At 38.0% G+C, this 14,673-nt stretch overlaps 1 protein-coding gene across 1 annotated transcript in view; it reads right to left on the minus strand.

Annotated features, from left to right (window-relative positions):
• Positions 1 to 14,673, minus strand: part of DOK6 (docking protein 6) — a 264,561-nt gene that overhangs the window by 137,156 nt on the left and 112,732 nt on the right. The window contains exon 2 of the mRNA XM_020796646.3: positions 7,063 to 7,170. Coding sequence (XP_020652305.1) covers positions 7,063 to 7,170 — 108 coding nt within the window. The remainder of the gene's footprint in view (positions 1 to 7,062; positions 7,171 to 14,673) is intronic.

Here is a 14,673-nt window from a genome sequence, read left to right on the forward strand (position 1 = left end):
CAGGAAATTAAATGCCTCTGGTTAAAATAGTATTGATTAACTAGAGCAAATGTAGTAGGAAAATGATAAAAGAGGAGGAGGCGAGAGATCGAGAGATTCCCTCTGAACAGCTGAACCACACTCGAGTGTCCTGTCTTTTCTTTTTCCCCTTGCTGGTCAAGGGGGAGGTTTCATCTACAAATTCCTGCACTGAGACTTCATCTGCAAGACCCCTACTTCCCCTCATCTTGCAGATCCCAACATCATTGACTATGCAAAAGCCTTTGACTGTGTGGACCACAACAAACTATGGCAAGTTCTTAAAGAAATGGGAGTGCCTGACCACCTTATCTATCTACTGAGAAACCTATATGTGGGACAGGAAGCAACAGTTAGAACTGGATATGGAACAACTGAATGGTTCAAAATTGGGAAAGGAGTACGACAAGGCTGTATATTGTCCCCCAGCTTATTCAACTTATATGCAGAATACATCATGCGGAAGGCTGGACTGGAGGAATCCCAAGCCGGAATTAAGATTGCCGGAAGAAATATCAACAACCTTCGATATGCAGATGACACCACTCTGATGGCAGAAAGTGAGGAGGAATTAAAGAACCTTGTAATGAGGGTGAAAGAGGAGAGTGCAACAAATGGCCTGAAACTCAACATCAAAAAAACTAAGATCATGGCCACTGGTCCCATCACCTCCTGGGAAATAGAAGGGGAAGATATGGAGGCAGTGACAGATTTTATTTTCCTGGGCTCCATGATCACTACAGATGGTGACAGCAGCCACGAAATTAAAAGACTCCTGCTTCTTGGGAGGAAAGCGATGAAAAATCTTGACAGCATCTTAAAAAGCAGAGACATCACCTTGCCAAAAAAAGTCCGAATAGTCAAAGCTATGGTTTTTCCTGTCGTGATGTATGGAAGTGAGAGCTGGACCATAAAGAAAGCAGACCGCCGAAGAATTGATGCCTTTGAAAGGTGGTGCTGGAGGAGACTCTTGAGAATCCCCTGGACTGCAAGGAGAACAAACCTATCAATTCTAAAGGAAATCAACCCTGAGTGCTCACTGGAAGGACAGATCCTGAAGCTGAGGCTCCAGTACTTTGGCCATCTAATGAGAAGAAAAGGCTTCCTGGAAAAGACCCTGATGTTGGGAAAGTGTGATGGCAAGAGGAGAAGGGGACGACCGAGGATGAGATGGCTGGACAGTGTCTGCGAAGCAACCAACATGAATTTGACACAACTCCGGGAGGCAGCAGAAGATAGGAGGGCCTGGTATGCTCTGGTCCATGGGGTCACGACGAGTCAGACACGACTAAACGACAAATGATTGATTCTCAGTCTTGTGACTCCCAGTGTGGTGTAGTGAATACAGTGATGGACTATGACTCTGAAGAACAGAGTTTGACCATGGAAACTCAGAGGGGGAGTGGAGCTGGTAAAACCACTCCTTAAATATCTCACTTAATCAGTTTCAACATGACATTACAGAACACACACAACGATGTGACTATAGATTGAGGAAGTGCTGTAGTGTTGGCCTCCTCTTTTGGATGCAAGCACAGTGGTGCTTTTAAAAAGAAACAAAGAGTGAGGAAGCAAGATGTGGAGGAGGAGCAGCACACCAGGTTGAAGAAAACAAATCACAGAAAATGTATCTCCATGGGGAAAAAAAACCCCTATGGATATCTGTACATAGCTTGGTAAGAGGGACCTTATCTGCATTTTGAGGCAGTAGCTCCTGTTAAGATCAGTGCTGAATAAAGAACTTAAAGGGGTGCAAATGCCCCATTTGGAAGAATCCTTTAAGGTACTGTAAAGTTGTAAACTGTATATAAGCTCAAATACTAACCCTTGATGGTTAAAATATTGCTAGCTTGGACATAATAATGGAATGCATTAAACATAGCAGTGGTTCATACTTGATAATAACTCCAGTCTGAGAACATCAAGAGCATGTGGTATTTCTGGAAGCATATGGCTGACTTCATACTCAAATGATGAATTGAAAACATTGTTCCACCTGCATAAAAGTAGTTTTTTAAAGTCTCTGTTGTTAATTTTGCACATGATAGGACCCATAGATTTGACCAAACTCTGTGAGGCAGTGGAAGACAGGAGGGCCTGGCGTGCTCTGGTCCATGGGGTCACAAAGAGTCGGACATGACTTAATGACTAAACAACAACAAAAAGGACCCATAGAAGTATGTCTTCTGTTTACATGCACTGTACATTTGTGTGATTGTCGATCAAATCCAAGTCCATCTCTCATTCATGGTATAGTTCCTTGTAGATCTCTATTTCTCTCCCCGCAATACATGTTCATAAACAAAAGCAAAACACCTTAAGACTTTCTAGCAGAAGATTAAAATGAAATGTGGTATCTTGAAATTGCAGTTAAAAGAGTTAATAGTAATGTCTGATGAGTTTAAACTTGAATCTGTTTGAAGAAACTCTGACTTTAATTGCCATTAATAGTCTGCTCTAATAAAAGTCATTTCAATTGTTTCATCTTTCACCTACTTTTGAATTAAATGATATTTATTGGTTGATGATGTGAAAAATCTTTTAGCTTAATTGTCACAAGGGATAAATTTGTTTTGAACATGTTATGAATGTTTCCAGATCCATTTTCAACCCTAATGCATTTTTAATAACTTCTCCCATCTGCAAATGATTTGAATTTTAAATCTGTCTCTGCAAAGAACTTTTTAAAAATGAACAAATTTGAGAGCAGTTGTCATAACAGATTTTTATTTATCCTACAATACCTTTCTTTTAGTCAGTACGTAAGATGCTTCAACAAGCTTGAAAAAGCCCATTAAGGGGATGGCACATTTGACTGTGTTTCATTTGGCACTAACACAATGAAACCATACTAGGACCCGAAGAGTTAATGTATGCAGATCATTCCTGTCTGGTGGAAAGTTTAAGTTTTCCTTTTCAAATGGAGCATACTTTTACAGATTCCTATAACATTCACTGGATATCATGAAGTCTAATGTATGTATCTTATTCCAAAAGAGGCAAGGTCCAAATTGCCCTTGTCTCTCTGTAGGCATCCTTCAGTCTCGAGAGGCTACGGTAACGTGCTCTGAGCAGAGGTCTTGGAACAGTGTCTAGTGTGGCTGAGAAGGCTAATTTGAGAGTAACAACCTCTTCCACACTGAAGACAAATACAATATGCCCCCCTGTCCAGCTCCCTGATTTTGCCGGTTTCGGGACTGCCTCTTTGCCTCAGCCTGCTGAAGAAGGATCTCTTCAAATTGGGAGAGGCCATGATGCACCGCCTGCCTCCAGATGTCAAGGTTTCCCATCTGTTGAGGTCCATTCTTAAGGCCTTCAGATCTTGCTTGCAGATACCCTTGTATTGCAGCTGCGGTCTCCCTCTGGGGCACGTTCTCTGCACTAATTCTCCATACAGGAGATCTTTTGGAATCCGACCATCAGCTATTCTCACGACATGCCCAAACCAATGTAGACATTGCTGTTTCAGTAATGTATAGGTAAAGGTAAAGGTTCCCCTTGATATTTAGTCCACTCATGTCCGATTCTAGGGCACAGTGCTCATCCCCATTTCCAAGCTGTAGAGTCAGTGTTTGCCTGTAGATAGTTTCTGTGGTTACATGGCCGGTGCGCCTAGACACAGAACGCCATTACCTTCCCACCATGGTGGTACCTATTTATCTACTTGCATTTTTACATGCTTTCAAACTGCTAGATTGGCAGGAGCTGGAACAAGCAATGGGAGCTCATTCCGTCACATGGATTTGATCTTGCGACTGCTGGTCTTCTGACCATGCAGCACAGAGGCTTCTGCAGTTTAACCTGCAGCGCCACCTCATACCACTCAGTAATGTATACATGCTAAAAATTCCAGCTCATTCTAGGACTACTCTATTTGGAACTTTGTCCTGCCAGGTGATAATAAAAATGTGTCGGAGACAACACATATTTAGCTTCCTCTCCTGCCGTGCACAAAGGGTCCAGGACTCACTGCAGTACAGGAGTGTGCTCAGGACACCGGCTTTATAGACCTGGATCTTGGTATATGCTATCAGCTTCTTATTAAGCCATCCTCTCTTTGTGAGTCTAGAGAACATGGTTGCTGCTTTGCCAATGCATTTATCTAGCTCAACATCTAGAGTGTGTGTGTCAGAGATCATTGAGCCAAGGTACATGAAATCATGAACAATCTCCAATTCTTGTGTAGAGATGGTAATAGAGGGAGATGAGTCCACGCCCTGGCCCATGATTTGCATTTTCTTCAGGCTGATTTTAGTCCAAAATCTTGGCATGCTTTACTAAAATGATAGATAAGTTGTTGGAGCTCTACAGCAGAGTGGGCAACAACAGCTGCATCATCAGTGAAGAGGAAGTCCTGCATCCAGTTCAGCTGGACTCTGGTCTTTGTTCTCAATCTAGAGAGATTAAAGATTGCCCTTGAATGTACAAAATAATTGCATTACTGCTGCTGCTCTTTCAGTCTAGGTCATTACTGTTTTCTCATGTTTTTTTATCTTTAGAATCACAATCTTCCTAAAATTTGTGAAGCCCATTTTCATAGTTCTGTTGCTATACAATTTAACACAAAGCTTTCCTTGTTTCCCTGATTATCCTTTCCATGTAACGCAGCTTTATACGCAGATATTTTATTTTCAAGAGCAGTGGTTTTTTTAGTCCTTTGACTTGAGGTTCCCCCAAGACTTACACACCCAAAAGGATGTGTGCAGGTTGTTATTGTGATGCTTGAGGTTGAAACAATAACACAAAGGTAATAAAGGATGCCTTTTACAATTTCCTAAATAACTCACTCATGTATGTGTGAGACGGACACAGTAACATACACAATGTACTTGAAGGAAACTGTGTTTTCAAATTCCTGAAAATTATAGGGAGCTCAGATGGAAGGGAAGTTCATGCATACACATGCCTCAAAAGGTCCCAGGATACAAAACTTCAATATTTTAATGTAAAAGTAGGGTATCACTCAAGCCCAGTGTAAACCATCCTCAGCAGTCTACATGCAGAGTTCCTCAGTTTGGAAACTGATGATAGGTGTTGGAAAGTAAGCCTTGTTAATTAAACTATTTGCTACATAAATTAAATAATTCCATACCAAAATTTTATATTGATTTGTGCCTTTTTTGTCTGAAGCATCAGAATATATTTTCCCCATGAGTAATCAGCAAATTGCTTCATGATACTGCTTCATAACATTGTTTCTCCTATAATATTTACTTGACAGTATCTATCAATTTAATACAAGAATATCTTGTAGCAACAGCATCCCCACCTTCATTGCCTTTACACACATGGAGGGAGATGAGTCAAATGAAGGAGCATTGTAACCTACATTGACAGATTATATTACTATGCTGATTTAACCGTGAATCCTTAAAGCTGATTCCAGCTTCCCTAAAATTAAAATACTGTGTACACACACACACGCACGCACGCACGCACGCATGCACGCGCGCACACACACACACACACACACACACACACACTCCAAAACAAAAAACCCACAGAAGGATGTGAAAGACACTTCACTGAATGCCATGGCTTAGAGTCAAATTTACTCTAAACTAATACAGACCTTATGAATTAACGACTAGTATTTTGCTGCTATATTGTGCCATGGAATGTGGTGATATCATCAGGTACAGCCTTTTCAGGGGAATTAAACACTTCCCATCCCCCCAAGATGATGACATGGTTGATGACATCACTAGAGTTTAGCGATATAATTTATACAAACGACATCAATGAAACTTTAGTTTCATATAACATGTTCTTAAAGGGAAAAAGTTATGACTTTTAAAAAGAGAATCCCAACACTTTAAGAAAGAGAATCTCTCTCTCTCTCTCTCTCTCTCTCTGTGTGTGTGTGTGTGTGTGTGTGAGTAATCTATTCAAAATATAACCAACCACTCCTAGATATCAATTCTCCTTATTGAAAAAAACAACATGGAAATGGTCATGAATGTGGATTAAGGCTTACTCTCCTTAAGTCTTCTTTTAAGTACTATGATATAATTCCATTATTAAGGAGTTTAATGTTTGCTATCTACCCTGCCTTCTTGCAAGAGGCTGAGGGCACTATAAAAACATAGATAATGCTCATGATGCATTTCTTCCTCACATTCTAAAACCAATGAGCAGAAGAAACAGAGCTGTTCTTGTTGAATGGTGTAACTACTAACTATAGGCAGTAAGAATGTGTTTGAATGTTCCAGTAGAGAAAGAAAGGGGTGGGTAGGAGGTAGAGAAAAGAGCTTTGAAAAAGTATGATTATAATTATAGTTCTTTATATGGAACTTAATCATATACAAAACCTCCACCCATTATCTGAAGTGTTCAAGTCCAGCAAAAGCTGTACTGGGTAATTATGCTGTTCTGTGTATCATGGATCTTAGGCACCAAATTACTTTGCTGTAGCACAGTAGAAATAAGCACCGGAAGAACTAAGTCTTTTTTTCATAGCAGTAAACAGCTATCAATGAACACAATCTCAAGATTGCTACATAAAAGGTTGACTCAATTACAGGTGCTGTGTTGATGTACAAGTGGAAGGAAAAGTTCCATTGATATAACATATAATCATGTACTGAACAACTGAAGTCAGAACAGTAAGCATTCAAGTCAAAATTATGACACTGACTTCTACAGTCTTCAAAATCTCTGCAGTTTCAACAAGCATTACAATAGTTATATCAATCTTTTGAAAGAAAGTGCCATTAGGTATTTAATCACTCTGGTTATTTTTTGACATCTTATATTTAGGCTTCATATTGAATTCTAGGTAACTGGAAAGGACTACAAGAGTCATCCTGTTCTGTACTTCTTCAGCACATAACATTCATGCATTCTCAGAAAACGAGAAAGTAAAACAAAGCAAAATAAAGAAATCAGCACTTTCATTTGAAAATCCAGACTTCACCTAACTCTAAGATACAGACAAGCACTGTTTCCAACTTCAGGGTCTCAGAAATAAATAAAACAATAATATCCTATTACTCAATTTTCTATCTGGTTGCTAACAATCAGCATCTAGATAATACTACCTACCTTGTGAAAATTTCTGAAATATGCTGCCTTCTCATCTGGAAATTTTTCTAGCCTTCTGGGTCCTTTACTAGAAGCTTTCTTGAACACAAGCCAACATCTTCTGAAAATCTGCAAGGAAAATAAAGGAAGCACGTTAAACTTGAGTTTTAAACAAATGAATTATAATGTCAAGAAACATAGCATGGAACCATGCAAATGTGATTCTGGAGATCTATGACTAACCTCTTCTATCTCAAAATACAAAGTAGTTACAGAGAATCCAAAGCAGACCAAAGCTGAGAATTAACTTTTATGTCTTTTCCACTTTTCTTGTTTTAAGTTTATCCTGATTTTAGGGTTCGGTTGGTGGAATACAGGAAAAGAAATATATGTAGAGGAGAAAGATCTAATCCTTGGTCTCCTTTCCTAGGATTGCAGTTCTACCACTACTGTGGCTGGTTCGAGCTTCAGAACAAAAGCTTGTAAATGTATATATGTTGTAAGGAACAGACATTCTATAAAAACTTGTATCTAACACAGGCATGTGGTAAATACAGTAGATGAATATGCTGTGCTAAACCAACCAGTGCTGTCTCCTGGATGAGTTAGCTGGAAACCAATTCTAGAAGAAAGAGATACATGCTTGTATGGTTGCAAAACTCAAGTTTACAGCTGCCATGAGTTACAAGAGTTATTTGAAGTGATACCATGATACTGTATGAGAAACATAACACTACTTGAACACCTATTGTGCTAATACAGTATATACTTTGCCCTAACACTGCTACTACTCTATGCAGACCATTTCTGCCATCTCGTATGTGCAGCGTGCTGCATTTGACCTTTGTCTTTGTTTTTCTTCATAATATTTTATACCACACAAACACAGACACACACATTCTAATATCACTGTATAGCAATTATAGATTTGTTGTTGTTGTTCTGTGCGGTCAAGTTGGAATCAATTTATAGTGACCCTAACAGGGTTTTAAAGGTAAGTGAGATATTTAAGGAGTGCTTTTACCAGTTCCACCCCCTAGTCAGTCTCCATGGCTGAGTGGGGATTCAAACCCTGTTCTCACTCTATCCACTACACCACACTGAAAACAGCAGCAGCAACAACAATAATAATAGTATTTGCATATATGTTAACCCCATTTTCCTGCCAATCTAGCAGTTCAAAAGCATGTAAAAATGCGAGTAGATAAATAGGCACCACCTCGGTGGGAAGGTAATGGCGTTCCGTGTCTAGTCGCGCTGGCCACGTGACCACGGAAACTATCTATGGACAAACGCTGGCTCTACAGCTTGGAGACAGGGATGAGTACCGCACCCTAGAGTCGGACACAACTGGACTAAATATCAAGGGGAACCTTTACCTTTACCTAACCCCATTTAGCCACATCCAACTTTCTAGATATAGCATAATTTACATGCTAGATATAGCATAATTTACATGAAATCTGTAATCAGGATCTTTGATGTTAGTGTTGAAGTTAGTTCAAATCCAAATAGGCAACTCTGATTCTAAAACATACAAAGATTAAACACATGTGTCTATGCTATATATCAATTTTTGCATGTTTTAGAATCACAATTGCCTATTTGGATTTGAACTAACTTTAACACTAACATCAAAGATCCTGATTACAGATTTAATATCTTATTTCTAGTTTGACCATCAGAGAGAACATGGACAGACCAATTTTAACATGGAGTTCCAGGAGTGGTGACAGTGCTCTGCCTTCAGAACTCTCCTATCTGATTATTAAAACAGCTAATCGCACACCATTCAAGTCCTGCATTCCTGTCCCTGCCATTTGCTTGTTCTATACCTTAAAACAAAGCCATTGTCTCCTCTGTTGAAAGCTTGGAAAATTCATTTTCCAAGTCCCCTTCATAGGACTTACTTAGTATTACAGTTAACATCTATACCTTTATATTTCTAAAGTGACAATGGTTTTTGTTTGTTTTTGTATTTGTTAAATGACAGCAACAAGTTTGAATGGTACAATATAAGTAAGAACTGTACCAGCTGGCACACAAGAATTCAATATATTGGAAAATCTTCAGTATCTTCTAATGTAAATCCCTGTCCAGTACTTCCTGGTGGCACCACAACAGGTAGGGCAGGACAACCAGCAGAAGATAAGTCAACGGGAACAATAATTAAGATGAAATATTTCTGATTTTAATTCCATCCTCCTTCCCCTTGCAATGGCATGATACTACAACTCTTTAACATTTAATATTTAAGTTAAGTTTTTTTAAAAAATTATGTTATGTTGGTCATGCAGGTTTCCACTATGCACATTTTTTTCAGGGGGAAATGTGGATTCTACCATCATTTGTAAATAATCTTTAAAAAAAAAAACTGAAAGTATCAGAGATAAAGCTATATTACAGGAAATTATAGCAGACCAATACAGTAGTATCCTAAACCTGTGCCCATAAATCTTTAAAAACCTAAATTCCTTTTCTGCAGGATAAGTAAGGATGCAGTGAATACTTGCATATTTTCCTGTCCTTGATAGGAAAGTGTGTTTTCACATATAAAGAAACCCTATGGAAAAAAATCAGCTATTCCAACATGAGAGTACCAAGACCAGCACTTTCTTCCACCATCACCACCACCAGAAGCAGAAAGAGCAGTGGATACAGTCACCATCTTGCCACCATCCAAACATCTATGTACTTGGGGCAAACAAATGCATTTCACATTTAAAAAGTTGCATTTTTCAGGAGAAAAAATGGCTTTCTGCACAAAATACATGTGGATTTTTTTGTGCTTGCTAGTGTGGAAACCTGCCTGACCAACATAACATAATGCAGAAGAAACATAAAAGTGTCAAATACATCATCATTTTCATCATTATCATCAGTCAATAAAATAAAATAAAAATGCACAAAACCTTTTACTATCTCACCCAATACAGAAAAAACATTTGAAAAAAATGTATCCATATTTATGAAAATGAAATATTTACATCCCCATGGGATTCACATAAAACTACTCCAGTACAGCCCACATGCTCAGTAGTAACCTCCATTATACTGCTGGGGATGAAACTGGGTGCCTTTCTGTAGTGATATCTCCTTTATGTCCTACCCAGTGAAATAAGTGTGGCTCCCTCCTTGGCTTTTTCAAATAGCTCTTAAAAGACCTGCCTCTCCTCCCTGTTGTTTTTAACTGAATGTATGCCTGATTTTTACTGTTCCTGCAGTAAAAATCTGTTATTTTAATGTTTTACTTTGTGTGCCCTTTTAGGGAAGCTTCAGCTCAAAATATTTGAGATAGATGGATGGATGGATGGATGGATAAGTAAATCATATTCTCACCTGGATAGGGGGCTTTAAAATCATTCTTGCTAGTATTTTGGTGTGAATTACTAAAATAAATCTGACAAGATTCCTACTTGATATTTCTATACTTCAGCATCCACAGTTGGTTTAATAAGCCATCTTCAGAGAGCTAATTATTCTAGCTATTCAAAAACCAGCCAAGCCCCTAATAGCATAGAAATTATTTCTGCTTTTTTAAAGAAATAAAGCAGCTGTCTAGAATGAAATGGGAATGGTGCTAGCAGCAGCACTGAATTCTTCCAGTAACAGTAACTTCACCCTAGGAGCATATATCTCAGAAATCATGTTAAAATGTGGCAGATTTACAGGAAAGCTTGGAAAAAGTGAATACCCAGAGGTGCAGCCCTTCATGTTCTTTCATACCTGGTGGAATTGTTCAATGAATACCTTATTTACAGTGTAAATTCCTGGTCCTCAAGTAACAACAGACTCTTCTATATTCTGGGTCCCCCAGGAATTAGAATTCTGTGCTCCTTCCTCTTTGTTAATCTATCTCACTGCTTGTCGGCTCTAATCTTTTTACTCAGCTTCTGTCCTTTTCAACACAACTAAGTCTGCTTCTCTTTATTTAGATGAATTTGAGAAATGTATTATATAAGATACATTTGAGGAATTAGTTAGAAGAATAGATCAGTTTGAGGAACAGCTACTGGAGAATACATAAATCTAATATTGACATCAATATCTAGTATTAATGTTGATCAAAACAGTTCTCTTACTACAGGGATAATGATGTTCAGTCCTTAAACACACAATGTCACAGTCCTTGAGTATTTTGTTAAAAAGAAATGGTGGCATTCACACAACCACATAGCCTGTTCTTATAATTTGCCCTCATTCCATCAACATTAGTTCAGAAGATGTAAGATTTGAATGCTACCTACATGTAAGAAATAAAGTCTTTTGTATAGCTATCATATTGCATTTAATTAGTAACAAGAAGCTATGCAGTATAGGACTCACCGCCCCTGCCCTTTAGTTGTCTGCTATGGGTGACACAATAAAAGAGCCCCTATTTTTTAAAGAAAATCTGTACTAGTGATACATTCTGAGAAGGCTGGTGGGAATTTTTTATATGGCAATTTTTTTTTTATGAAATGGAATACCACCTAAAAGATTCAAATTTCTTCATGTCTATGATCCTAATTTAGGAGACATGCCTTAACACCATCACCATACCAAGTCTCTGTGAAAACCAGATTCAGGTAACTATAAGTGTCTATATTAAAAGCAAATAGGTTTTACTATATTTAAGATTAAAAAATGGCTGAATTAGATCCAATGTCCCTTTTAGAAGGGATAATATAGAAACAATGGGAGATAGGAAATTTCATCTTTCCCCCACTAACAACTGTTTCAGTTTTCCCCTAAAGCTTCTCTTGCAACCTCACACTCCTTGCCACCAAATTTTAGTTAGTTAATACTTATAAAATCTCTGCAAAAAAAGTTCATTACTACATATACGCATACGATTAATATATATGATGTTATTAACCTGACGCAAGCATTTCTGAGCTGAACTGGAAAGTAACTGGCTCTTATAAATAAAGTGTTAACTGTTGCAATGCACTCCTGTATGTAACTGTTACAAACTGAGAATAGTAAAGATTTAAGCAACCCTTTCTGTTGCAGTGCAAAAGGACTGGTACATGAGTCTGGTTTTCTCATTTCCAGAGACTGAAAAAGTCAATTTTTGAACTCCCAGAATGCCACTGAGCTAGCACGATTCCCTTTAAATGTTTAGCTCTCATTCAAGTTTTGCTGGTGACCTACAAAGCCCTACATAGTTTGGGCCCAGCAAAAACAAATTGCCTGTGTTTTTCCTTTTTTTTTTTTTTTTTGTTAATGTGCACAGCCGATAAGGAGCTTGTGTGGTTAGCGTGACGGGCTAGGGTTGAGGAAGTGTGAGTTTCAAGTCTCACTCAAACATGAAACTAAATGGTTACCTTGGCTACCAGTCACCTTGGTTGCTAATCTTTCAGCCTAATCTCCCACACAACTGAAATGAGGGTATGTAGCTCATATGTTGTCTTGAGTTCCTTGGCAGAAGGATGTAAGATAAAAGAAGCCACAACGAGGAAACATTTGCAATGCTGGGCCCAGAAAGATGCTATACCAACAGTATATTCACCATCCATTCCATTGAAAGTAATGCAGTGGGATTTATATCTAGACTAGCCATATTCAGGCAAACCTGAATCTGGACATGCCATCTCTGTTAAAAATAGGGTTGACTGTGATTACAGATCTATATTTGCTTTCTACACATGATGAATTCCTGCATGCTGTGTATACCTAGGCAGAATTCCTTAGTTCATCGTCAATGATTTAGCAGAGCAAAGTGTATCTCCCCCTCCCAGGCCTATGAGTAGAAAATCCTTGTAAATTGGAATAAATAAATGATAAGACCAACGATAGACACCAGTAATACATAACAAATGAATTCATATTTTACACAAAACAACTTGTTGTCATATAAAACTCCACTTAATTATGCAGGAATAGTTAGCTCCTCTTTTATCTTTGGCCTACTTTTAGTTGCCATGGTTTGTAATCAAATATGGTTCAGATTCGTTGGGAGTTTACTAATAATGTAGTAGCAACTATAAAGGAATTTGGTATTAGCCTTTCAGTAGGCAAGAGAAGTATACTCTAATCACCTCTAGTACATTATACTTCATGCAAAATTTCTACAAATGGCATTAGAGAATCACACCCACAATGAAATGTTCTTGTAGCACACATGTAGTTCAACCTAATGCATATTTATTCCGAACAAAAAGGTGAAGGACTGCAACAAAATATTGCAGTATGATGGATTGTGCCTGTTCATAAATCCATGTAGCAAGCCATGCCTTCATTCACAATACTCTTCTTTCATCTTTTTCTATTTCTCTATTTCCAAACGATAGTCATTACTCATGGTGATCTCAGTTCTAAAAGGCTTGAAGTTATTCCAGAAAAGGATGTCCCACCTTTAAACACTCCATCAATATCCTTGAATGTTAAGTAAAAAAGAGAAACCCATTATGCAGAGCTACTCGCTCAAAAGCTAATCACATTGAGTTGTTAGTATTATTTTAAAGAGATCCACACAGGACTTCATGTTATGGTAAATATGGGAGGGCCCAGTAGCTTCCTTTGTGGCACCATTTGTGAAATACATTTTGATGGAGGGAGCATCTTTTATTCATATCATTTCTCACTTTTCTCAACTCATCCCTGAAAGTGATTAGGAGAATTCCTCACAGGGATGTCATGGGGCCTTTTCACAATCAGTATTGCACCACTTCTTGTTGAACATTTTTAATAAAGTAAATAGGCTGCTTTCTCACATAGTAAGACACACTGGACTTCTTTTCTTATTAGCAGTCACAATATTACATGCTTCCAGAAACAGATGTAATTGGAAAACTTTTTGGGGGGGGAGGGCGTAGGATAAAGTATGGCTCTGTTACTGTTGTTTTTATCATAGTATTGCTCAAATATCAAACTTGTCCTATTCTAAATGTTATTCCCACCTAATATTGATGCTTTCAAAGCATGCCAGATTCCCAGATGACGACGTAAAGTTCTGAAACAAGTAAGCAAATTAGCAGCGAATCCAATTAATTGTTTCACCAAACATTATAGTTCTGTTTTCTTAGAATTCTTGGCTTCCTCTGTCTGGCACACAGTCACAGCTTCCAGCAAGATTATTTCAAAGGGCATTACAGTAAAAGTTTACCTCAGCTGATAAAACCATATGAACATTTCTGTGATAAAACAAAAATTTCTACAATATCAGGAAATGCAGAAGGATGTTGTGACACTTATTCACATGGAGGTGCACTTTTCACCAAAACATGTGATCTGAGCACTCAAACAATAATTAACTTTCAGTAAACAGCAGAAGAAATAAAATACAGTTTTCTGCATGTATCACTAGGGTACAAATGAGAATTCCATAGAACAGCGCACACATTTTCCATTTGGATCTTTCATGGAAACAATTTTAACGTGAAGAAAAAAATAGTTGCATTGTACAATACTTTGTTTTAGTCACCAAGGAAATAGTTATACTAGTCTGTTCCATTGTATTTGCAAAATTATACGGGAAAGGGCAAAGAGAGGAGGAGGGAAAAATCAAAATAACCCAGTTTTCTTTTAGTATCTTGGGGAAAGAAATAGTTGATACAGCTTATTGTCTGGCTAGGAGGTGAAACCAAAAGGAATCAACAGCTTGACAGTCCCATTCCAGAGCAAACAAATCATTATCTCTTGGTCTAT

This window comes from Pogona vitticeps, chromosome 4 (genome assembly GCF_051106095.1).
Source record: "Pogona vitticeps strain Pit_001003342236 chromosome 4, PviZW2.1, whole genome shotgun sequence".
In the NCBI taxonomy this organism is placed as follows: domain Eukaryota; kingdom Metazoa; phylum Chordata; class Lepidosauria; order Squamata; family Agamidae; genus Pogona; species Pogona vitticeps.